The sequence below is a fragment of the Pseudorasbora parva genome, chromosome 16 (genome assembly GCF_024679245.1).
Source record: "Pseudorasbora parva isolate DD20220531a chromosome 16, ASM2467924v1, whole genome shotgun sequence".
In the NCBI taxonomy this organism is placed as follows: domain Eukaryota; kingdom Metazoa; phylum Chordata; class Actinopteri; order Cypriniformes; family Gobionidae; genus Pseudorasbora; species Pseudorasbora parva.
In genome coordinates, this window is record NC_090187.1 from 45,642,352 (window position 1) to 45,663,551 (window position 21,200).

At 46.0% G+C, this 21,200-nt stretch overlaps 1 protein-coding gene across 2 annotated transcripts in view; it reads right to left on the reverse strand.

Annotated features, from left to right (window-relative positions):
- afg2b (AFG2 AAA ATPase homolog B) overlaps nt 1-21,200 on the reverse strand; it is a 36,602-nt gene that overhangs the window by 11,637 nt on the left and 3,765 nt on the right. Inside the window, exons 1-4 of one of the 2 annotated variants that reach the window (XM_067419230.1) lie at nt 16,384-16,403; nt 15,135-15,681; nt 13,310-13,841; nt 9,822-10,004 (exon numbers count right to left, since the gene is read on the reverse strand). In XM_067419230.1, coding sequence (XP_067275331.1) covers nt 9,822-10,004; nt 13,310-13,841; nt 15,135-15,676 — 1,257 coding nt within the window. In that variant the 5' untranslated portion in view covers nt 15,677-15,681; nt 16,384-16,403. Of the gene's footprint in view, nt 1-9,821; nt 10,005-13,309; nt 13,842-15,134; nt 15,682-16,257; nt 16,314-16,383; nt 16,404-21,200 lie in introns of those variants that run through there. The other variant, XM_067419228.1, reaches the window with a different exon arrangement.

Consider the following 21,200-nt stretch of genomic DNA (forward strand, 5'->3'; position numbering starts at 1 on the left):
TTATTATTATTAATTTTTTTTTATTTTTTTTTTTTATTATTATTATTAATTTTTTTTTTTTCTCTCTGCAAAAGTTTTCTTTTCCCCTCCCATTGGGAATAAAGCTCAGTCTGGTAATTACAAACGGTATCAAAAGTGCTTTTTGTTTTATCATTACTTGACAGAAACTTTTGCCTTTTTCTAAATTGCTCTTGATATTTAATCTTCCACTTAAGCGACCTCAATTCACCCCGGATGAGCTAAATGGGATAACCCATAGTACAAGCCGAATTTTAGTATATCTTGAGCATTTAGCCAATTAATTTCCCTAACACTCCCGGCGCGCACGCTGACATTCCTTTCATTACAGACCAATTCATCTTGTGTTTGTTTCCACTGTGCTCTTTCCTATCCTCACTGTTGGACTATCACGATTGTGTTTCTTTCAGTTCACCAAGAGACCCCAAGGAGAATTAAATAGTCCCGGGACGACCGAGCAGCAGTTCACCAAGTGACCCCCCAGGGCTACCGCCCACCTAATTGTCTGAATTGTCTAATTATCTAACTGTCTAGATCAGTTAGCCAAAATTCCCAGCTATCCGTACGATAGCTCGTTAGCTTAGAACAAGCTTGCATTGGCTCTCTCTCTGTGTGTGTGTGTGTGCTGTGTTTCTTTCGTCCGCAGTAATGTTCCGTGCACCCAGTTCCGCCGTCCCGTGGGACCACCTAACGACATGGCTGGAAGCGCTAACGGCCACCAGTCAAGGAAGTCTGGGACAGCTGAACCAGGAACAACTGGACACCGAGCTAGACCAGCTGATGACACACGACCCCACGCACAGCTACTCCAACAAGGAAGTGGCCAAGATCCTCGGAAGCCTCGCCCACGTCCTCATCGCACAGGCACGTCTAAGCAAAGGGAGCTACGACAACCTGGAACAGGAGGCAGCAACGCTAAAGCTTCAAGCCAAGGAGGCCCGGAGAGACCAAGCCCTCACCCAGCTTCGTCTAGATCAGCTTCTAGACACAGAGAAAGACGACGAAACAGACAAAGAACAAAGACAAGAAATAGAAAGACTTCAGGAGACCCTGAAGGAGCTCCGTCGTGACACCGACCGACGAGTACAGTCAGAGAAAGACGCCAGGAAACACCTCGACGAAAAGCTTCGGCGTGGCGAATCCCTCCTGGAGAGAGCCCATGATGAACTTAAAGACAGAGACATTAAAGCTAAAGTCTATGCAAAACATTTGCAGTCGGCACAAGCCGAGATCGACGAGCTCATCCAGCAAAGACACGAGCTCAAAAATGAACTTGACATGGTGCAAAGAGAACTGAGACAATCATATATAGTGCAACGTTACCGGAAGGGGGAAACACACAACACACAGTTTCCCCTGACCAGTTACTCCGCACATTTTAGCCATGAAGCTACGAAGGGGAATGACAGCCCCCTGTTTAAAAGAGCACCCGCCAGTCTCCACGAATCCCCGTCAGCAGCAAAGGAAAGGACGCCCTTCCAGGAAGTCAAGGTCAACAGCCACGAAGCTTCAAAGAACCTCGACAAGCTGGCCAGAAATATTCCTACCTTCAGCCCAGACCCGGCAGGAGGACACGACGTCCACGCATACTTAAAAGACATAGACTTTTACTTGCAAACTGTCGCTCACGCGAACAACTGGGACAGATTGTACCTGCTCAGGGCCACGTCTAATCGTGACGTACGCAGCTTTCTGGATCGACAACCAGAGGCCATCAAAGCGGACTACTGGCATCTACGACAAGCTCTAATTCGTGAGTACTCCGATCCCGAGTCAGACCAGGGGTTCATCACTGCCATGGACCTCAAGCAAGCTCGGCGTGAGAACTCACAGAACTTTTATAACAGACTGCGACGTGCCTACTTCGGGACACGTAACGACCCAGGCATGGAGGAGGACATCAACTTCAAAACTCTTTTCCTCCGAAACCTGCACCCTACCATCAGTTACCACCTGGGGGTGCTGGCGTGCCCGCGCAGCATGGGCACGCAACAGTTAAGAGACTTGGCTCACAAAGCTTACGTCAAACAGAAAACCATTTCTGAAAAGACTGTAAAACAGCCCACCATCTGCCCTGTCTCTGAGCACCACCCAGAGCTAACCCTAGAGGGCGCCAAACAGAACCACAGTTACCGACCCGTCAACAGAGAGTCCAAACCACTCCAAGCCAGCAGAGGGCAGCGTGGTCATAATGGCGACCGTCCACGGTACCAGAGCGATCACTCTGAAGGATCCTGGGACCCGCCTCGCCCAAAAAGCCAGCGAAGAGGCCACTCTCGACGGGACAATGGTAGGCCCAGACCTGAACCCACGTCTGGCAAAGAAAGTGTAGCTGCTTCTGAAGTTACAGAGCTCATAAAGATCCTAAAAGAGTTCCTCCGACAGAAACCTCATAAGGAAGACAAGAAGGACGGAACAGGTACAGCACGACTAGACATGATACCTGAAATCAACCTTCCCGCCCTTCCTGCAACTGAATCATCCACCCTGAACACTGTTCCCCAACCACGGACTAGTGTACTAACTGTTGCACCCCCACACGTCAGCAGCACACCCACACAACAGCTGACAGCAACAGCCTCTAATCAAGACAGTATCATGGGACAGCCCAGCGTACCAGAAAGCGCTGTTTTGATGGTTTGCACGCATAATGAGACACTTGACACATATCCAGACGGCTTATCAAGCAACACACAGGTCCCCACACCAAGACTCCTGGGAAACCTAATCGAGAAGGGGATGGCTCGAAAACTCTATCTGACTATCACTATGGAAAGGGAATTTAAGCTCGAAGCCCTAGTTGACACTGGCTCCGACCTCACGCTTATATCCGCCCAACTGTTTGAAAGACTCAGATTTGAAGCACAGAGGAAAAATCGCACCCTTAACCTTCACACTTGTAAGCTAAATGTGCAGTCGTATAGCCAAAACGACATCCAGCTCAAGCACGTAGCTTCCATCCACCTGACAATTGGACCTATGAGGCTGATACACCCAGTCTATATCTCCCCTATGAACACTTATCCGTTTCTCATCGGAAAAGACCTGCTGGACCGCTTCGAACCCGTACTGGACTTCAAACAGCTGAAAGTCTGGGCTCAAGTGCGTGACCCTCTGCCCCTTCAGACACACACATCGTCTGAGCAAGACTGTCAAGTCACAGAGGTCACGGGAACTCCCACAGAGCCAGACTGCCAGGTCACAAAGGCCACGGGACCCCCTGCAGCACACTGTGACAACACAGCCTCAGCCCCAAAGCCAAGTTCAAGTTCGCTACTTTGCACATTTCAGCTATCCAAAGACTCTGATACCTTCTGCCCCCAGGTCATGAATGATCTACAGCTGAATGACATTGTCACAACGAACAGTATCCCTGCACTGTGGGCAGACAACTCAACAAAAAGTCTACCACTGTGCAATACAATCAGTAAAAACACACCACACGGCGACATGTGGGCACCCCCGCACCCCACATCCAGCCCCATTGTTGCAGTGCTAACCCACAGCAAGCGATCGACACCGGCTACAATGCCTCCCTTGCAGCTGCTATCGCTAACGCCGCAGTTTTCACACAACGATATTGCGGATACGCAAGCCCCTGACACTGCAACAAAGACAATTCTTGACCCCCTCTCAGACCCCTCCAACCACCCTATCACTGACTCTGAGCTCATTGATGACTCTAGCCACAAGCATCTACATAACTCCAGACACATGATGCGTCTTATGGACAACATTCTCTGGTGTGCACCCGATGGCAACACAGCGCCACAGCTTGTAGTGCCACGGTCGCAAAGGGGGGTGATGCTAATGTACGCCCACAACACACCATGTGCTGGACACCACGGCACCAGAACCACGTATGACACACTGAAACAGGTGGCATATGGGCCTGGGATGCATCAAGATGCAGCAGAGCATGTTAGAGAAGGGCTAGTTCGCTGCCGGTTCCAACCAGCAAACCCGAACCACAGAGCCCCACTGCAACACAGAGGGACCACGTTCCCATGGTCAAACCTACAAATCGACCGGGTAGAACCCCTGCCCAGGTCCACAAAAGGCAAAAAGTACTTTCTCACAGTGGTGTGCCAGTTTACCAAGTGGGTGGAGTGTCAACCAGCACCCAACGACACCGCCCAGACCACGGCATACCACCTGATCAATCACATCTTTTTCCTGTCAAGATTGCCACTGAGAATCAACTCAGACAGAGGCATCCACTTCACTACTGAGGCCATGCAACAGATCTGGAAATGCCTAAGAAACGCGGCCGTGATCATGCTCCTGTGCCTCCAGACAATCAGAGGCCAGCCACCACCAGACATCATCACACCGGGTCCAGCCTCGGGCATCGTACTGAGAGAGCAACCTGGACTGCTGATCACCAACTGCAAATGAATCCTCAAAAGAAAGACGTACTCTCCTGAACTTCACATCAGCAGCGCAAGCTCCTCCAGCCCTGCACACAAACGCAAAGGGGGGGAGGAGCCCAAGCCCTCTGCCTAACCTTACACCAGCTTCAAGAACCTTCTCCTCCAACACCAGTTAGTCACCTTGTAGGCAATACTGCCAAGCCCCACACTATGTCATGCATGTGATTTGAGAAAGAAGGCCTTAAACAAACACAAGGCCGCCTCTGAAGGGATTCTCAAAACCCCAATGACTTTGAACTTTGAAACAGAGAAACCAAAGTGGATCACCAGAAGGCACCCAGCCTGGCCACAATGCGAGGCACCCTCTGAAAAGTTCCTAGTCAGCATAGGACATAAAAGTGTCAAGATGCACAGTCCATCTTCCTAGGCAGGAGACCTAAAGGACTGACTGGCCATTGCGAGGAACATGGTTCCACCCAGGGCTGCAGAAAGCCCACAGCACACCTGCCCCACACAAACGGACTTCTGGATGACAGGTGACGCACCGTCAGGGCACCTGCTGCCTCGACACCTGCTGCACAAGCACAGAGACCTGAACTGGCTACTGTCTGCCTTATCTGCCGTGGAACGACCATCACTTCAGGAGACACAAACAACTGGAGCCTAACATGGCTATGGTGTGTCTGATCTTCCTGAATCTTTGATATCGCTCGTTGTTGTCCATAGGAGGGACAACAACTAGCGAAAGGGGGGATTATGTAGCGACTCAGGCGAATCAAACACACAATCGCCAGTTACATTTAACAAATATGTTTTGAAAGTTGTGCTCACTAGCAGACCTTCCCCCAACACAGCAGAGGGAGATTCTTCAGTCACCCTGGAAACCATCTGATAAGGTGTTTTTATGGCCCCGAAAGGAATTTGGCCACATGAAGTTTCAGACACAAAGACACAGAGCTTTTGCCTCAAATTATAGACAAACCATCTATAAATGAACATGCACCCCAGGACATTATATGTAAACACATAACTGTCTTGTAAAATGTTTATTCTGTATGGTATTTTGCATCTTTTTGTCTTTGTCTTAACAAAGTACTAGTTCAGATAACCTCATATATGTCATGTCTCCTATCAAATTAATGCTCACTTCACGACTTACACTTCCATGTATATCACTTATTCAGAAAATGCAGTGTGTGTTTGTTGCATTAATTATAGTATGAAGACTCAGAGACCCACTGAGTCGAACCTTCAAACAAAGAGCTATAAATTCTGCTGAGGAATTTCCCGCCGGGAAATCCCAACACTCTCATTGGTTAAGTCTAACCCCAGAGGGTGGGACTACTCCCAGACCTTAAAAGAGGTGCTCGGATGCCCTCCCTCTCTCTCTCTTCCTCTCTCTCTTCTCTCTCTGGCTGAACCAACACGTCATCGGGGCTGGCACTTAAGCCATGCCACCAATGCAGGCCCTCCAAGCAGGCCTCATCTCTTCCAAAAATCTTCTCTTCTACAATCCGATCTTCAAGAACACGAAGCATCGCTAAAGCAAACAGCCGCTTCCCTCCCAACCTCGGAAAGGACCGCCGAACACGCAGGAACATACGCACACAAGCGAGAAGCCAAAACGAAAAGAAAAAGAATGCAAGTATTCTATTTCTTACTGCTGTAAAGAGGGTGTGTTATGTCCCCGTTGGGATAAATTAACTCCGTGAAGGTCGTATCTGGTGAATTGAAGGAAAGTTGGTTCTCACCCTCCCCCACTCTCTTTGTCTCTCTCTCTCACTCTCTTTGTCTCTCTCTCTCTCTCTCTCTCTTTTATCTCTCTCTAACTTCAGTCTATTCATTATTCTCTTTTATGTATTCTTTCGTTAATATCTATACTTCTACTCTCTTGATGCATATTTAGTATGTACTTTGTGTGAATTGTAGTGTTATTGTTAGTCTGTGTTTATTAAACCTTCAAAAGACATTTAATGAGTTGAATCTGTTATTCTGCCACATACACAAAGTCAATGAAACTTGCGATCTAAACGTTACCTAACTGCTTATGCTACTATGTTAGTAAAGTAAACTGTATGACCATTTGAAATATTGAACTTATCCTGATCAGTAAAGTTAATGTTTCTTATGCGCTCGTAAAGCAGTAATCCCTTTATTGAGAATTGATTTGAAAAGTCTATAACTAATTTGCAGGACAAACTTAGTAGGATAATTTCAAGCAATTCCGTAAAGGGTTACTTGTATTTAATTAAACAATTTTCCCTATCGGAAAATTTTAATACGTAATGAACAACTGGCAAATCATATTCATAAATTCATGAATATTGAATATTAAATCCCTTTTGAGTTAATTATTCCCCGAGACATTAAACTCATTAGTCGTTGTTGTTACAATCGCGCCGGTGTCTACTGTTGCTATAGTATCGCGCCGGTGTCTACTGTTGCTATAGTATCGCGCCGGTGTCTACTGTTGCTATAGTATCGCGCCGGTGTCTACTGTTGCTATAGTATCGCGCCGGTGTCTACTGTTGCTATAGTATCGCGCCGGTGTCTACTGTTGCTATAGTATCGCGCCGGTGTCTACTGTTGCTATAGTATCGCGCCGGTGTCTACTGTTACTATAGTATCGCGCCGGTGTCTACTGTTACTATAGTATCGCGCCGGTGTCTACTGTTGCTATAGTATCGCGCCGGTGTCTACTGTTGCTATAGTATCGCGCCGGTGTCTACTGTTGCTATAGTATCGCGCCGGTGTCTACTGTTGCTATAGTATCGCGCCGGTGTCTACTGTTACTATAGTATCGCGCCGGTGTCTACTGTTACTATAGTATCGCGCCGGTGTCTACTGTTGCTATAGTATCGCGCCGGTGTCTACTGTTGCTATAGTATCGCGCCGGTGTCTACTGTTGCTATAGTATCGCGCCGGTGTCTACTGTTGCTATAGTATCGCGCCGGTGTCTACTGTTGCTATAGTATCGCGCCGGTGTCTACTGTTGCTATAGTATCGCGCCGGTGTCTACTGTTGCTATAGTATCGCGCCGGTGTCTACTGTTGCTATAGTATCGCGCCGGTGTCTACTGTTGCTATAGTATCGCGCCGGTGTCTACTGTTGCTATAGTATCGCGCCGGTGTCTACTGTTGCTATAGTATCGCGCCGGTGTCTACTGTTACTATAGTATCGCGCCGGTGTCTACTGTTACTATAGTATCGCGCCGGTGTCTACTGTTGCTATAGTATCGCGCCGGTGTCTACTGTTGCTATAGTATCGCGCCGGTGTCTACTGTTACTATAGTATCGCGCCGGTGTCTACTGTTGCTATAGTATCGCGCCGGTGTCTACTGTTGCTATAGTATCGCGCCGGTGTCTACTGTTGCTATAGTATCGCGCCGGTGTCTACTGTTGCTATAGTATCGCGCCGGTGTCTACTGTTGCTATAGTATCGCGCCGGTGTCTACTGTTACTATAGTATCGCGCCGGTGTCTACTGTTACTATAGTATCGCGCCGGTGTCTACTGTTGCTATAGTATCGCGCCGGTGTCTACTGTTGCTATAGTATCGCGCCGGTGTCTACTGTTGCTATAGTATCGCGCCGGTGTCTACTGTTACTATAGTATCGCGGCGGTGTCTACTGTTGCTATAGTATCGCGCCGGTGTCTACTGTTGCTATAGTATCGCGCCGGTGTCTACTGTTGCTATAGTATCGCGCCGGTGTCTACTGTTGCTATAGTATCGCGCCGGTGTCTACTGTTGCTATAGTATCGCGCCGGTGTCTACTGTTGCTATAGTATCGCGCCGGTGTCTACTGTTACTATAGTATCGCGCCGGTGTCTACTGTTACTATAGTATCGCGCCGGTGTCTACTGTTACTATAGTATCGCGCCGGTGTCTACTGTTACTATAGTATCGCGCCGGTGTCTACTGTTACTATAGTATCGCGCCGGTGTCTACTGTTACTATAGTATCGCGCCGGTGTCTACTGTTACTATAGTATCGCGCCGGTGTCTACTGTTACTATAGTATCGCGCCGGTGTCTACTGTTACTATAGTATCGCGCCGGTGTCTACTGTTACTATAGTATCGCGCCGGTGTCTACTGTTACTATAGTATCGCGCCGGTGTCTACTGTTACTATAGTAACGCGCCGGTGTCTACTGTTACTATAGTATCGCGCCGGTGTCTACTGTTACTATAGTATCGCGCCGGTGTCTACTGTTACTATAGTATCGCGCCGGTGTCTACTGTTACTATAGTATCGCGCCGGTGTCTACTGTTACTATAGTATCGCGCCGGTGTCTACTGTTACTATAGTATCGCGCCGGTGTCTACTGTTACTATAGTATCGCGCCGGTGTCTACTGTTACTATAGTATCGCGCCGGTGTCTACTGTTACTATAGTATCGCGCCGGTGTCTACTGTTACTATAGTATCGCGCCGGTGTCTACTGTTACTATAGTATCGCGCCGGTGTCTACTGTTACTATAGTATCGCGCCGGTGTCTACTGTTACTATAGTATCGCGCCGGTGTCTACTGTTACTATAGTATCGCGCCGGTGTCTACTGTTACTATAGTATCGCGCCGGTGTCTACTGTTACTATAGTATCGCGCCGGTGTCTACTGTTACTATAGTATCGCGCCGGTGTCTACTGTTACTATAGTATCGCGCCGGTGTCTACTGTTACTATAGTATCGCGCCGGTGTCTACTGTTACTATAGTATCGCGCCGGTGTCTACTGTTACTATAGTATCGCGCCGGTGACTACTGTTACTATAGTATCGCGCCGGTGTCTACTGTTACTATAGTATCGCGCCGGTGTCTACTGTTACTATAGTATCGCGCCGGTGTCTACTGTTACTATAGTATCGCGCCGGTGTCTACTGTTACTATAGTATCGCGCCGGTGTCTACTGTTACTATAGTAACGCGCCGGTGTCTACTGTTACTATAGTATCGTGCCGGTGTCTACTGTTACTATAGTATCGCGCCGGTGTCTACTGTTACTATAGTATCGCGCCGGTGTCTACTGTTACTATAGTATCGCACCGGTGTCTACTGTTACTATAGTATCGCGCGGGTGTCTACTGTTACTATAGTAACGCGCCGGTGTCTACTGTTACTATAGTATCGCGCCGGTGTCTACTGTTCAACAGCTCAGGTACGACCCATTTCCCTAAAGCGTCAGTATTTTATTTGATATAAATGAGCTACGGAGCACAATGTCTCTATTAATTCACATATATAGTATATATAATCAAATGTTTATTTTAGTTCACTGAATCGTTTTTGAATCGCTATTCGTTCGTTCCATAGCATTTTAAATCGAGTATTGACCGAAATTAACGATTCACAATACATGTTTAAAGATGGATGCATTTGCACGGTCAGTATTTGTAATGGATGAGAAAGCGTGTGAAGCGTTAGTCAGTGGTCTGACCTGTGTGTGTCGCATGGCCCTCAGCGCCGCCTCTCGACTGAGCGCGCTCAGATCGGCCCCGACGTATCCACAGGTCATTTCAGCAACGGCATCCAGATCCACATCAGGAGCCAGCGGGATATCTCTACACACACACTGCAGAATACGGCTCCTCTGCAGCAGAGAGGGGGCACCGATGAGCACCTGCGGACACACACACAAACACACACAGCCATTAACAACCCTCTACACACACTGCAGAATATGGCTCCTCTGCAGCAGAGAGGGGGCGCCGATGAGCACCTGCGGACACACACACACACAGCCATTAACAACCCTCTACACACACTGCAGAATATGGCTCCTCTGCAGCAGAGAGGGGGCGCCGATGAGCACCTGCGGACACACACACACACACACAGCCATTAAAGGGTTATGCCGCCTTCATGTGCTATCGGATGTTTCCCACTTCAGAAGTCGTGATTTCGAGCTTGTTTTGTTCTTTGTTGTCGGAAAGAATGGAGGACGCCAGGTTCATACTTTTCTGCGTCTTGGGAAAATGTTATTTTAACACTATAACCATTTCAGTCATACAGGCAAACACAGCAGCACAACACGAAAGCACATCGCTTATAATCACATTCACAATAAGGCATAATGTAGACAAGCCTAATGTAGGCTGCTTAAAGGGTCAGTTCACCCTAAATGAACATTCTGTCATTAACTCCTCCCCCTCATGTGGTCGGACACCCGTCAGACCGTCGCTCATCTTCAGAACACAGATGAAGATATTTTAGTGTAAAGCTGAGAAAGGCTTCAGATAGGCCTCCATTGGCATTCAGTCCATTCCCACTCACAAGACCCATAAAGGCCCTAAACACATCGACACACAGCCCATCTCACTACAGCGGCTGCACAATCACTTTACAACGAGACGAGAATAGTTATTGTGCGCAAAAATCAAAATAACGACTTTATCCGCCGAACTAATGCTGTGAACTCGACACTAGTGATCGACCGATATATCGCATTCCCAATATTTTTCCCGATATTTAAGCATTTTCCCATAATCGGGTATCGGTTTTGTAATATTGGATTTTCCGATAAATGGCGGCATCTTGTGGACGTTTTGAGAATTGCATACAAGCGCACTATTAAAGAACTGCGTCTGACGAGAGATCAACAGCGGTGTTCAGAGGTAAAATAACCTGCATCCCTTAATTAATCAACTTTGTTTAACATAACAGTTATGCAAAATTGAGATAACCTCAAATAAGATGTTGATATGTATAGGTGGTTTAAACTTGGCGCTAGAGACGAACTGACTGAAGGAGTCAGTCAGGTAATCCGTCATCATGTCACAATAAAGTCTGACACAAACATTCATTCTGATACCGCACTAGATGAGATTGACATAAACAAACCGGCGAATACTTCAGCTTTACAATGTTTGCATAATCCAGAGAATATTCACTCTTTAGTCTATTAAACACAAACCTTTTAAAACTGGTTTAAAATGAATGCTTATATTTATGCTCATAGTTATGGGGAGTTGAAAGACTCGACTCTCATTTATATTCTCCATTTGAAAACATTAGACTTTATAAATGTATTTTGCCTGTTGTTAATATGGCTGTATTTATACATAAAAAGGTAAAGCAGCATTAATGTTAATAAGACTTTGCACTGTATTTAAAAAAACAAACAATTCTGACTGTAAGTGAGTGAGTGAAACTGCAAAAATTACAGTGTTTAAAAAGCTCCGTTCAGTCTGTTGCTGTAATTGTAAAAGACAGAAATAACACAATAAGTAAATATCGGTTACCGGCACATAAACATGCAAATAATCGGCATCGGTAATAAAAAAAATCAATATCGATCGATTACTACTCGACGCATGCGTGAGAATATGACGCCGCTCCGCCGTTCATGACCAGAAGAGGAGGAGCGAGACCGACACGGAAGACAAGGACTCGGCGGATAAAGTCGTTATTTTGATTTGTGCACAATAACTATTCTCGTGGCGTTGTAAAGTGATTGTGCAGCCGCTGTAGTGAGATGGGCTGTGTGTCGATGTGTTTAGGGCCTTTATGGGTCTTGTGAGTGGGAATGGACTGAAGGCCAATGGAGGCCTATCTGAAGCCTTTCTCAGCTTTACACTAAAATATCTTCATCTGTGTTCTGAAGATGAACGAAGGTCTGACGGGTGTCCAACCACAGGAGGGGGAGGAGTTAATGACAGAATGCTCATTTAGGGGGAACTAACCCTTTAAAGACTAAAATGATAATAGTTTTCAGCCATACAGCTACTTTACCACACTATTTAGATTGCTCACTATCCTGGAATGATGATCAACTAGATGCGATTTTCGATGTGTTTAAAATACACCATATGCTTCAAATGATTATTCATTTATGTAAATATGGACTACTTTAACGACAAGACAATGAAACTGTAGCGGAAAAAAACAAATAAAACACCTGCCAGAGCAGAAAGTCGTCTCCCATCCGCCATTTTGAACGGTTATGCCACGCCCATCTCGGGAACTGGGGCATCAAAATTATTTCCGAACTTCCCAGCACGACATCAGAGCGCGCTCATGTGCAATTTTTACCTCAGACACTCGTATTTACGGTAATTCCGATAAGCAGGTGAAGGCGGCATTAGTTCACCCAAATATGAAAATTCTTTCATTAAAGGACAACGCCGGTGAGAAATGCCCCTAGGGGTAATTAACAGATGGTTACCGAGTAGATCATGTAAAGAGTTTTATCTCTAAAAACAGATTAGCTTATAACGCGAGTGTAGGGGGCATATAATAGGTAAAGTTAAATCCCTAGTTAATACCACTAACACGGCTCAACATAGCCTCACACTAACACGGCAGCATGATGAGGGTCCCTACATGCAGACCGCAGCACTGAGAACTTTGTAAGAGTACAAACAGTTTAATAAGAAGATACTTTATAAAGACCATTATGTGTTTACAGACAGAAGCCATCTTGGAAAACAGTCTCGACGAGTCGAGCCACGAACGCTATTTTGAGACTTAATTTAACTTAATATAACTGCTGAAATCACGAGACATTGGCGATCCGAATCATGAGTCGATTCGCTGACTCATAACCGTTTGAATCTTTATTTGAGGATTGAACACAAACGCGGAAGAGAAGCCAATGCTGAATAAAGTCGTAGTTTTTGTTATTTTTGGACCCAAATGTATTTTGGATGCTTCAAGAGACTCTAATTAACCCACTGATGTCTCATATGGACTACTGTGATGATGTTTTTATTCCCTTTCTGGACATGGACAGTATAGTGTGCATACACTTGCATACGCTCTCAGACTAAATATAAAATATCTTAAACTGTGTGTGAAGATGAGCGGAGGTCTTATGGGTGTGGAGCGACATTAGAGAGAGGAGTTAAAGACTGAAGGTTCAGGTGAACTGACCCTTTAATGGGTCACTGTGAGCATCCCTAACTCAGAGCCTGTTTGGGTTCTGACCTCTCTGTCGAACCTGCCGGGTCTCCGGAGCGCTGGGTCCAGATTGTCTGGCTGGTTTGTGGTTCCGATGATGACGAAACCCGAATGGCTCCCGATGGCGTCCATTAATGTGAGCAGCTGAGCGGTGAGCCGGTTCTCCGGCGCGCTGGTTCCGGTCCGCTTCGGGCACAGAGAGTCGATCTCATCCAGGAGCAGAACACACGGCCCAGTTTCGGCTTCGGATCGGGCCCGCTCGAACACACGCCGCAGGTTCTGCTCGCTCTCCCCGGGCCGAGGCCCCGTGAGCTCAGGCCCGTTTACAGCCACTAACGCGGCACCGGCGTCCTGAGCGACGGATCGGACCAGGAGGGTCTTCCCAGTGCCGGGCGGCCCGATCAGGAGCAGCCCTCGTGGGCAGGACACGCCCAGCCGCCGCAGGGTCTCCGGGAAACGCATCGGAAGCCCAATCATCTCCTTCAGCGCCGCACAGACCTCCTCCAGCCCGCCCAGAACCGCATCCGGACCCGCCGGCCGACGCTCCAGCTGCTTCACACTGCACAGCGGGACAAACACACAACTTCATTACTTCAGTAAAAGTACAGAATTATTCGTTTTTATAAACTACTTAAAGGGTTAGTTCAGCCAAAACTGAACCTTCTGTCATTAACTCCTCTCCCTAATGTCGCTCCACACCCGTCAGACCTCCGCTCATCTTCACACACAGTTTAAGATATTTTATATTTAGTCTGAGAGCGTATGCAAGTGTATGCACACTATACTGTCCATGTCCAGAAAGGGAATAAAAACATCATCACAGTAGTCCATATGAGACATCAGTGGGTTAATTAGAGTCTCTTGAAGCATCCAAAATACATTTGGGTCCAAAAATAACAAAAACTACGACTTTATTCAGCATTGGCTTCTCTTCCGCGTTTGTGTTCAATCCTCAAATAAAGATTCAAACGGTTATGATTCAGCGAATCGATTCATGATTCGGATCGCGTGTCAAACTGCTGAAATCACGAGACACTGGCGATCCGAATCATGAATCACTGATTCATAACCGTTTGAATCTTTCAAATCTCCATCAACTGCAAGATGCTCTCCTATCAATATGGGCCGACATTTCTAAAGAATGCTTTCAGCAGCTTGTTGATCAATGCCACGGAGAATTAAGGCAGTTCTGGAGGAGAAAGGGTCAAACACAGGATTAGTGTGTGCTCCTAATAATCCTTTAGGGGAGTATAAATGCACATTATGCCATCATGGTTTAAGCCAGTCAGTGACGCTCCATCTGACACACTAGCAGACGACTAACTTAAACTCATTTAAATACTTGTAGAAAAGTTACAAAGCTGCTGTCACTTTAAGGCCGAATGCACGGATCCAATACACTGATACACATCTGATATTCTCACACTGTTCACCTTCACTGAAGACAGAATCAACTTTGTTTATGTCAATCCTCCACTAAATGAGCATTTGGACATCCGTCTTCTTCCATTTTGCTCTAAACTATAAATCAGTGTTTAATAAATGCTGTGAAATCATTGAACTTCACGAGACTCTACAAGAGTGATTCCTGAAAGGCTTTCTGCAAAAACCCAAACACCTTTAAAAGAAGAAAAAAATCATCACTGACTCTCAGAGCTGCGACAGAAACGACTTTCCACTTCGAGGACCTTGATAGAAATGTAGTGGAGTAAAGAGGACGATATTTGTCTTTCAGATGGAGTGAAGTTAAAGTCAGAAGATTACAGAAAAAATAATACTCCAGTAAAGCACAGAGACTCAAACAGTGAACTTCAGTACAGGACTCGAGGAAATGAGCTGAGCTACTCTCCACCTGTGTATGGCGCTGATCTCCACATGGGTCCGAGATGTGACCAGACCAGCTTTCTGCGAGCCCGAGTTCAGCTTCTCCACCAGAACAAACCGGACTTCCGTCTCCACCAGCCCAAATCTCAGTAAGTGACCCTCGTGCACATAAAGCCCGCAGAGTAGCTCCAGAACGCTCAGCTCCGACACCGGCCTCCTGTGGTCCCGGAACACACTCACACACACACGGGTCAGTTTGGGGCACTTCAGCGGCCTGATGTTCTGCGGGTCGAGTGTGTGTCCGCGGGTCGGGTCGAGTGTGTGTCCGCGGGTCGGGTCGAGGCTGAGGTCCGGTGTGGCGCAGCCGGTGCTGATCTGCAGGAGTCCCTCCGCGAGGTCATGCCGTGGCCAGGCTGTGCACAAACACGAGCCGTGCCGAAGTCGGATCAGAACCGGATGGCCGAGCCTCAGCCCCAGCCGGGCCATCAGAGCCGGACCCATCCGGCAGCGCTGCGAGTGTGTGTCCACGGCATCTGGAGGCAGCACTCTCAGAACCTCAGCGTGCGTCATCTCAGCTGTCAGACACACACACACACACACACACACACACACACACACACACACACAGTGAGGAAAAGTATTTGAGCACTCTGCTATTTTGCAAGTTCTCCCACTTAGAAATCACGGAGGGTCTGAATTGTCATCGCAGGTGTGTGGCCACTGAGAGAGATCTAATAAAGAAAGAAAACTCCAATAACAGTCACTGCTCAAAGTATAGATGAGAAGGCATCTGTTTAAATCTTTAATCACTATCATAAACTATTTACTTTGCATACAATATAATCATATTTAAAATAGCCAGTGCATGCTAATGTTTTATTATTTTGTATTGTGTCAACTGAACACACGTGTCTACACACACACACACACACACACACGTTTGTTCTGGGGACATTCCATAGGTGTAATGGTTTTTATACTGTACAAACCGTATTTTCTATTCCCTTACACTGCCCCTAAACCTACCCATCACACACACACACTCACACATACACATACACACTGCCCCTAAACCTACCCATCACACACACACACACACACACACACACGAATGTCGCCAGTCATATCAAGCAGCGTTGTTGTTTTCTTACCCAGATTCCGACTCATGGCGAAATATTACAACCATTACAGAGAACATGCAGTGTGGACACACACACACACTCACACTCACACATAAACACACACACACGTGTCCTCTCTCGGTCTTCTTCACTCACTGCCGCGGAACGGAGAAGGACTCGCAGCGACACCTGCTGGACCGGATGCTGTAGCGACATTAATAAACATGAACATTAAATATTAATAGAATAAGAGTTAGGTTTTAAAAAGGAAAAAATGTATTAAATGTTGAAAAAAAATATTTACTTTAAATTAATTGCGGAATCTTCACATGTGTATTTCCCAAACAGTACTTGCAATATTTACACATAAAGCCAAACTCAAAAAAAAAAAAAAAAAAACCTTAAAGCGAACCACTTTAAGTGAACATGTTTAAAAACATCTTACAGTATTTTTCAGTATTTTCGCGCCACACACGCGAAGCGCGCGCTGGTGAACGGAAATGACGGCGATCTTCAGAGCGCGGCTTAAATTCCTGAGGTAATAAACATAATCGATAATATCGGTGAAATTCATCCGCTCTTTTGAGAGATTTCTGCAATCAATGAACTGTGACCTTTATAACTGTGCCTATGATGGACTGATGGCTGACGGAAACCTGTAGGTGTATTCCGTTCTTCACGACAACAGTTTGAAGGTAAGAAACTTAACTTTACCCTCGAGTCTCGGTTATTCCCTCATAACACTAGTTCTCTACAGTGGGACCTGTAATGTTAGTGTGTGTAAATCACAATTAACTGATCGTGATTTTTAACATTTATGTTTTTGATTTTAAATATATAATGTATTTGATTTGAATATGTCTAGAACTGCCACTGTTTGTAAATATTTTGAACAAGAACCGAAGAAGCTGAAAGTAGGTTGAGTGAAAGACTAAAGGAAATAGCCAGTCTTTTTTTTTCTTAATTTTTTTTTTAATCTTCATTAAAATAAATTTTACAAATTGTTTTATTATTAATAAATGAAACCTATTGTTATAAATTAAAATATTTAAGTAACGGAAGTGCACACCCTTCTCAAACAAGAACAAATGTGGCTTGACACTAATACACATTTATATATTTTAACCTCTAAAGCTCGTCTTCAGTGTTTCTGTTCTTCACAGTGTTTTTCTGCACCGGGACAGGGCGACGGCGCTGTGTGAAGGAGAGGATGACCAGGGCCGTGTGTTAATGGAGTTTGGGGATCCTCCTTCCCTCAGGTAGAGCATTGAAGATGAGTCGAGGCTGGGTCTTCCAGCATGACCAAACCTAAATTAGATAAATTAAACGAGCACTGTTTATTTATATAGCAGAATTATTTATATTCACAATTTTATAATATTTGTACACACTTTACATTTTTCTTTCAATGTTATCATTTCATTTTTAATTTAATTCGAAGCAGATTTGTTATGTGTCAATATTAATTAAAGTTTCTTAACGCTAAAGATCAAAGCATCTGCATCTCTTGCGCTGCATCCCATAATATCCGTCATCACTCACATTAATGCACGACGGAGATTAACTGCTCAATGTGTGTAAACCTTTAAGACATCTATAAAGTCATCACTCCATCACAACTCACAAATAAATCTCTCAATCAACTGACTGTCTATTAGTGTTGTCAAATGTACCGACCGCGATACCATATCGGTACTGAAATGTTAAAAATGTGACGCTTCGAGCGCTGTTGAGCTGTAATCGTAAACGCCTCTGACTGGCCATTGTGCTCACGCGCTCGTCAGATGTGCCTGTGATTGGCTACAATGATCAACTCACGGCAGCGGTTTGAAACAACACGGAAGTGTTTGACAAGTGTTTTGAAAGCGGGACGGGAGCGTTTGAGAGCACACGCAGGACCAGCGGACCGGTAGGCTGATAGACACCTGCATTCAAACGCTCTGTGTGTATCTGTGTAAGCGCTCCGTGAAAAGCGTCATTGATGTATTTTTACAACATGTTTGTGAAGCGCTGATCAAAGTAGCCAATCATAGACCGATTGGATGAGCGCGTGAGCACAATGGCCAGTCAGAGGCGTTTACGATTCCGCTCAACAGCGCTCAAAGCGTCATATTTTTTACATTTCAGTACCGAATTGGTATCGCGGTCGGTACTTTTGACAACACTACTGTCTATAGTATTATACGCAAAGTTTACACAACATTAATATATTATTTTCAAATAAACGTTTATATTAATTACTATTTTACACTATTATTGCCCCTGGTTCAGTAATGAACTCTTGTAATAAAGTAGCAGCGGCTGGGACAGATTTTAATATCACCTCAAGATGCGATCTAATCCTGTTTACATGAAATAAACTCCCGAGGAGGATTAAAGGGTTAGTTCACCTGTCATTAACTCGTCTCCCTAATGTCGCTCCACACCCGTCAGACCTCCGCTCATCTTCACACACAGTTTAAGATATTTTATATTTAGTCTGAGAGCGTATGCAAGTGTATGCACACTATACTGTCCATGTCCAGAAAGGGAATAAAAACATCATCACAGTAGTCCATATGAGACATCAGTGGGTTAATTAGAGTCTCTTGAAGCATCCAAAATACATTTGGGTCCAAAAATAACAAAAACTACGACTTTATTCAGCATTGGCTTCTCTTCCGGGTTTGTGTTCAATCCTCAAATAAAGATTCAAACGGTTATGAGTCAGCGAATCGATCAATGATTCGGATCGCGTGTCAAACTGCTGAAATCACGAGACATTGGCGATCCGAATGATTCCTGGAATGTTTTCCTCAAATAACGACATTTCTTTCCCACTGTTAAAAGAGTTAAACACACACCTATTCATCAAGCATTGCGGATAATGCAGTTATATGATGTGATGTGATGTGTGTATAGATGTACACGTAGGTGTGTAAATGTACTGTAATTGTGCAATGTAAAGCGACCTATATAAATAAAACATCTTCTTCTTCTTCACTGATCATCTGGGATGAGGAAACTATCAGGAGATGCTCATCCTGAACTGAACAGGCTGCAATACCGCGATTATCCTGCAGGTGGAGCCAAACTCCAGCCGAACAGAGATCGGTTTAATTCAGGATTATATATTTACACAAAACCCTTCCAGAGTCCGTCTGACGCGCTGATAAACTATCACTCCATCACTACTCACATTATCCACCGACATCCCTCAGCATTTGTGTGTGTGTGTGTGATGGGTAGGTTTAGGGGCAGTGTGTGTGTGTGTGTGTGTGTGTGTGTGTGTGTGATGGGTAGGTTTAGGGGCAGTGTGTGTGTGTGTGTGTGTGTGTCTGTGATGGGTAGGTTTAGGGGCAGTGTGTGTGTGTGTGTGATGGGTAGGTTTAGGGGCAGTGTGTGTGTGTGTGTGTGTGTGTGTGTGTGTGTGTGTGTGTGTGTGTGTGTGTGTGTGTGTGTGTGTGTGTGTGTGTGTGTGTGTGTGTGTGTGTGTGTGATGGGTAGGTTTAGGGGCAGTGTGTGTGTGTGTGTGATGGGTAGGTTTAGGGGCAGTGTGTGTGTGTGTGTGTGTGTGTGTGTGTGTGATGGGTAGGTTTAGGGGCAGTGTGTGTGTGTGTGTGTGATGGGTAGGTTTAGGGGCAGTGTGTGTGTGTGTGTGTGATGGGTAGGTTTAGGGGCAGTGTGTGTGTGTGTGTGTGATGGGTAGGTTTAGGGGCAGTGTGTGTGTGTGTGTGTGATGGGTAGGTTTAGGGGCAGTGTGTGTGTGTGTGTGATGGGTAGGTTTAGGGGCAGTGTGTGTGTGTGTGTGTGTGTGTGTGTGTGTGTGTGTGTGTGTGTGTGTGTGTGTGTGTGTGTGTGTGTGTGTGATGGGTAGGTTTAGGGGCAGTGTGTGTGTGTGTGTGTGATGGGTAGGTTTAGGGGCAGTGTGTGTGTGTGTGTGTGATGGGTAGGTTTAGGGGCAGTGTGTGTGTGTGTGTGATGGGTAGGTTTAGGGGCAGTGTGTGTGTGTGTGTGTGTGTGTGTGTGTGTGTGTGTGTGTGTGTGTGTGTGTGTGTGTGTGTGTGTGTGTGTGTGTGTGTGATGGGTAGGTTTAGGGGCAGTGTGTGTGTGTGTGTGTGTGCTGGGTAGGTTTAGGGGCAGTGTGTGTGTGTGTGATGGGTAGGTTTAGGGGCAGTGTGTGTGTGTGTGTGTGTGTGTGATGGGTAGGTTTAGGGGCAGTGTGTGTGTGTGTGTGATGGGTAGGTTTAGGGGCAGTGTGTGTGTGTGTGTGTGTGTGTGTGATGGGTAGGTTTAGGGGCAGTGTGTGTGTGTGTGTGTGTGATGGGTAGGTTTAGGGGCAGTGTGTGTGTGTGTGTGTGTGTGTGTGTGTGTGTGTGTGTGTGATGGGTAGGTTTAGGGGCTGTGTGTGTGTGTGTGTGTGTGTGTGTGTGTGTGTGTGTGTGTGTGTGTGTGTGTGATGGGTAGGTTTAGGGGCAGTGTGTGTGTGTGTGTGTGTGTGTGTGTGTGTGTGTGTGTGTGATGGGTAGGTTTAGGGGCTGTGTGTGTGTGTGTGTGTGTGTGTGTGTGTGTGTGTGTGTGTGTGTGTGTGTGTGTGTGTGTGTGTGTGTGTGTGTGTGTGTGATGGGTAGGTTTAGGGGCAGTGTGTGTGTGTGTGTGTGTGTGTGTGTGTGTGTGTGTGTGTGATGGGTAGGTTTAGGGGCAGTGTGTGTGTGTGTGTGTGTGTGTGTGTGTGTGTGTGTGTGTGTGTGTGATGGGTAGGTTTAGGGGCAGTGTGTGTGTGTGTGTGTGTGTGTGTGTGTGTGTGACATGTGCTCCAGAACACGTATGTAACACGTGTGAGTTCAGCGGAGTTTATCGAGCCGACCGACCGCATACTTCAGCTATTGTTCAGCTTTATTTATATAACTCGGTCCGAAACTCACGCTTCAACACTAAACAAACACGCATAATATTATAATTAATGTGTTTATTTACTGTTTATTTTAAAGGTA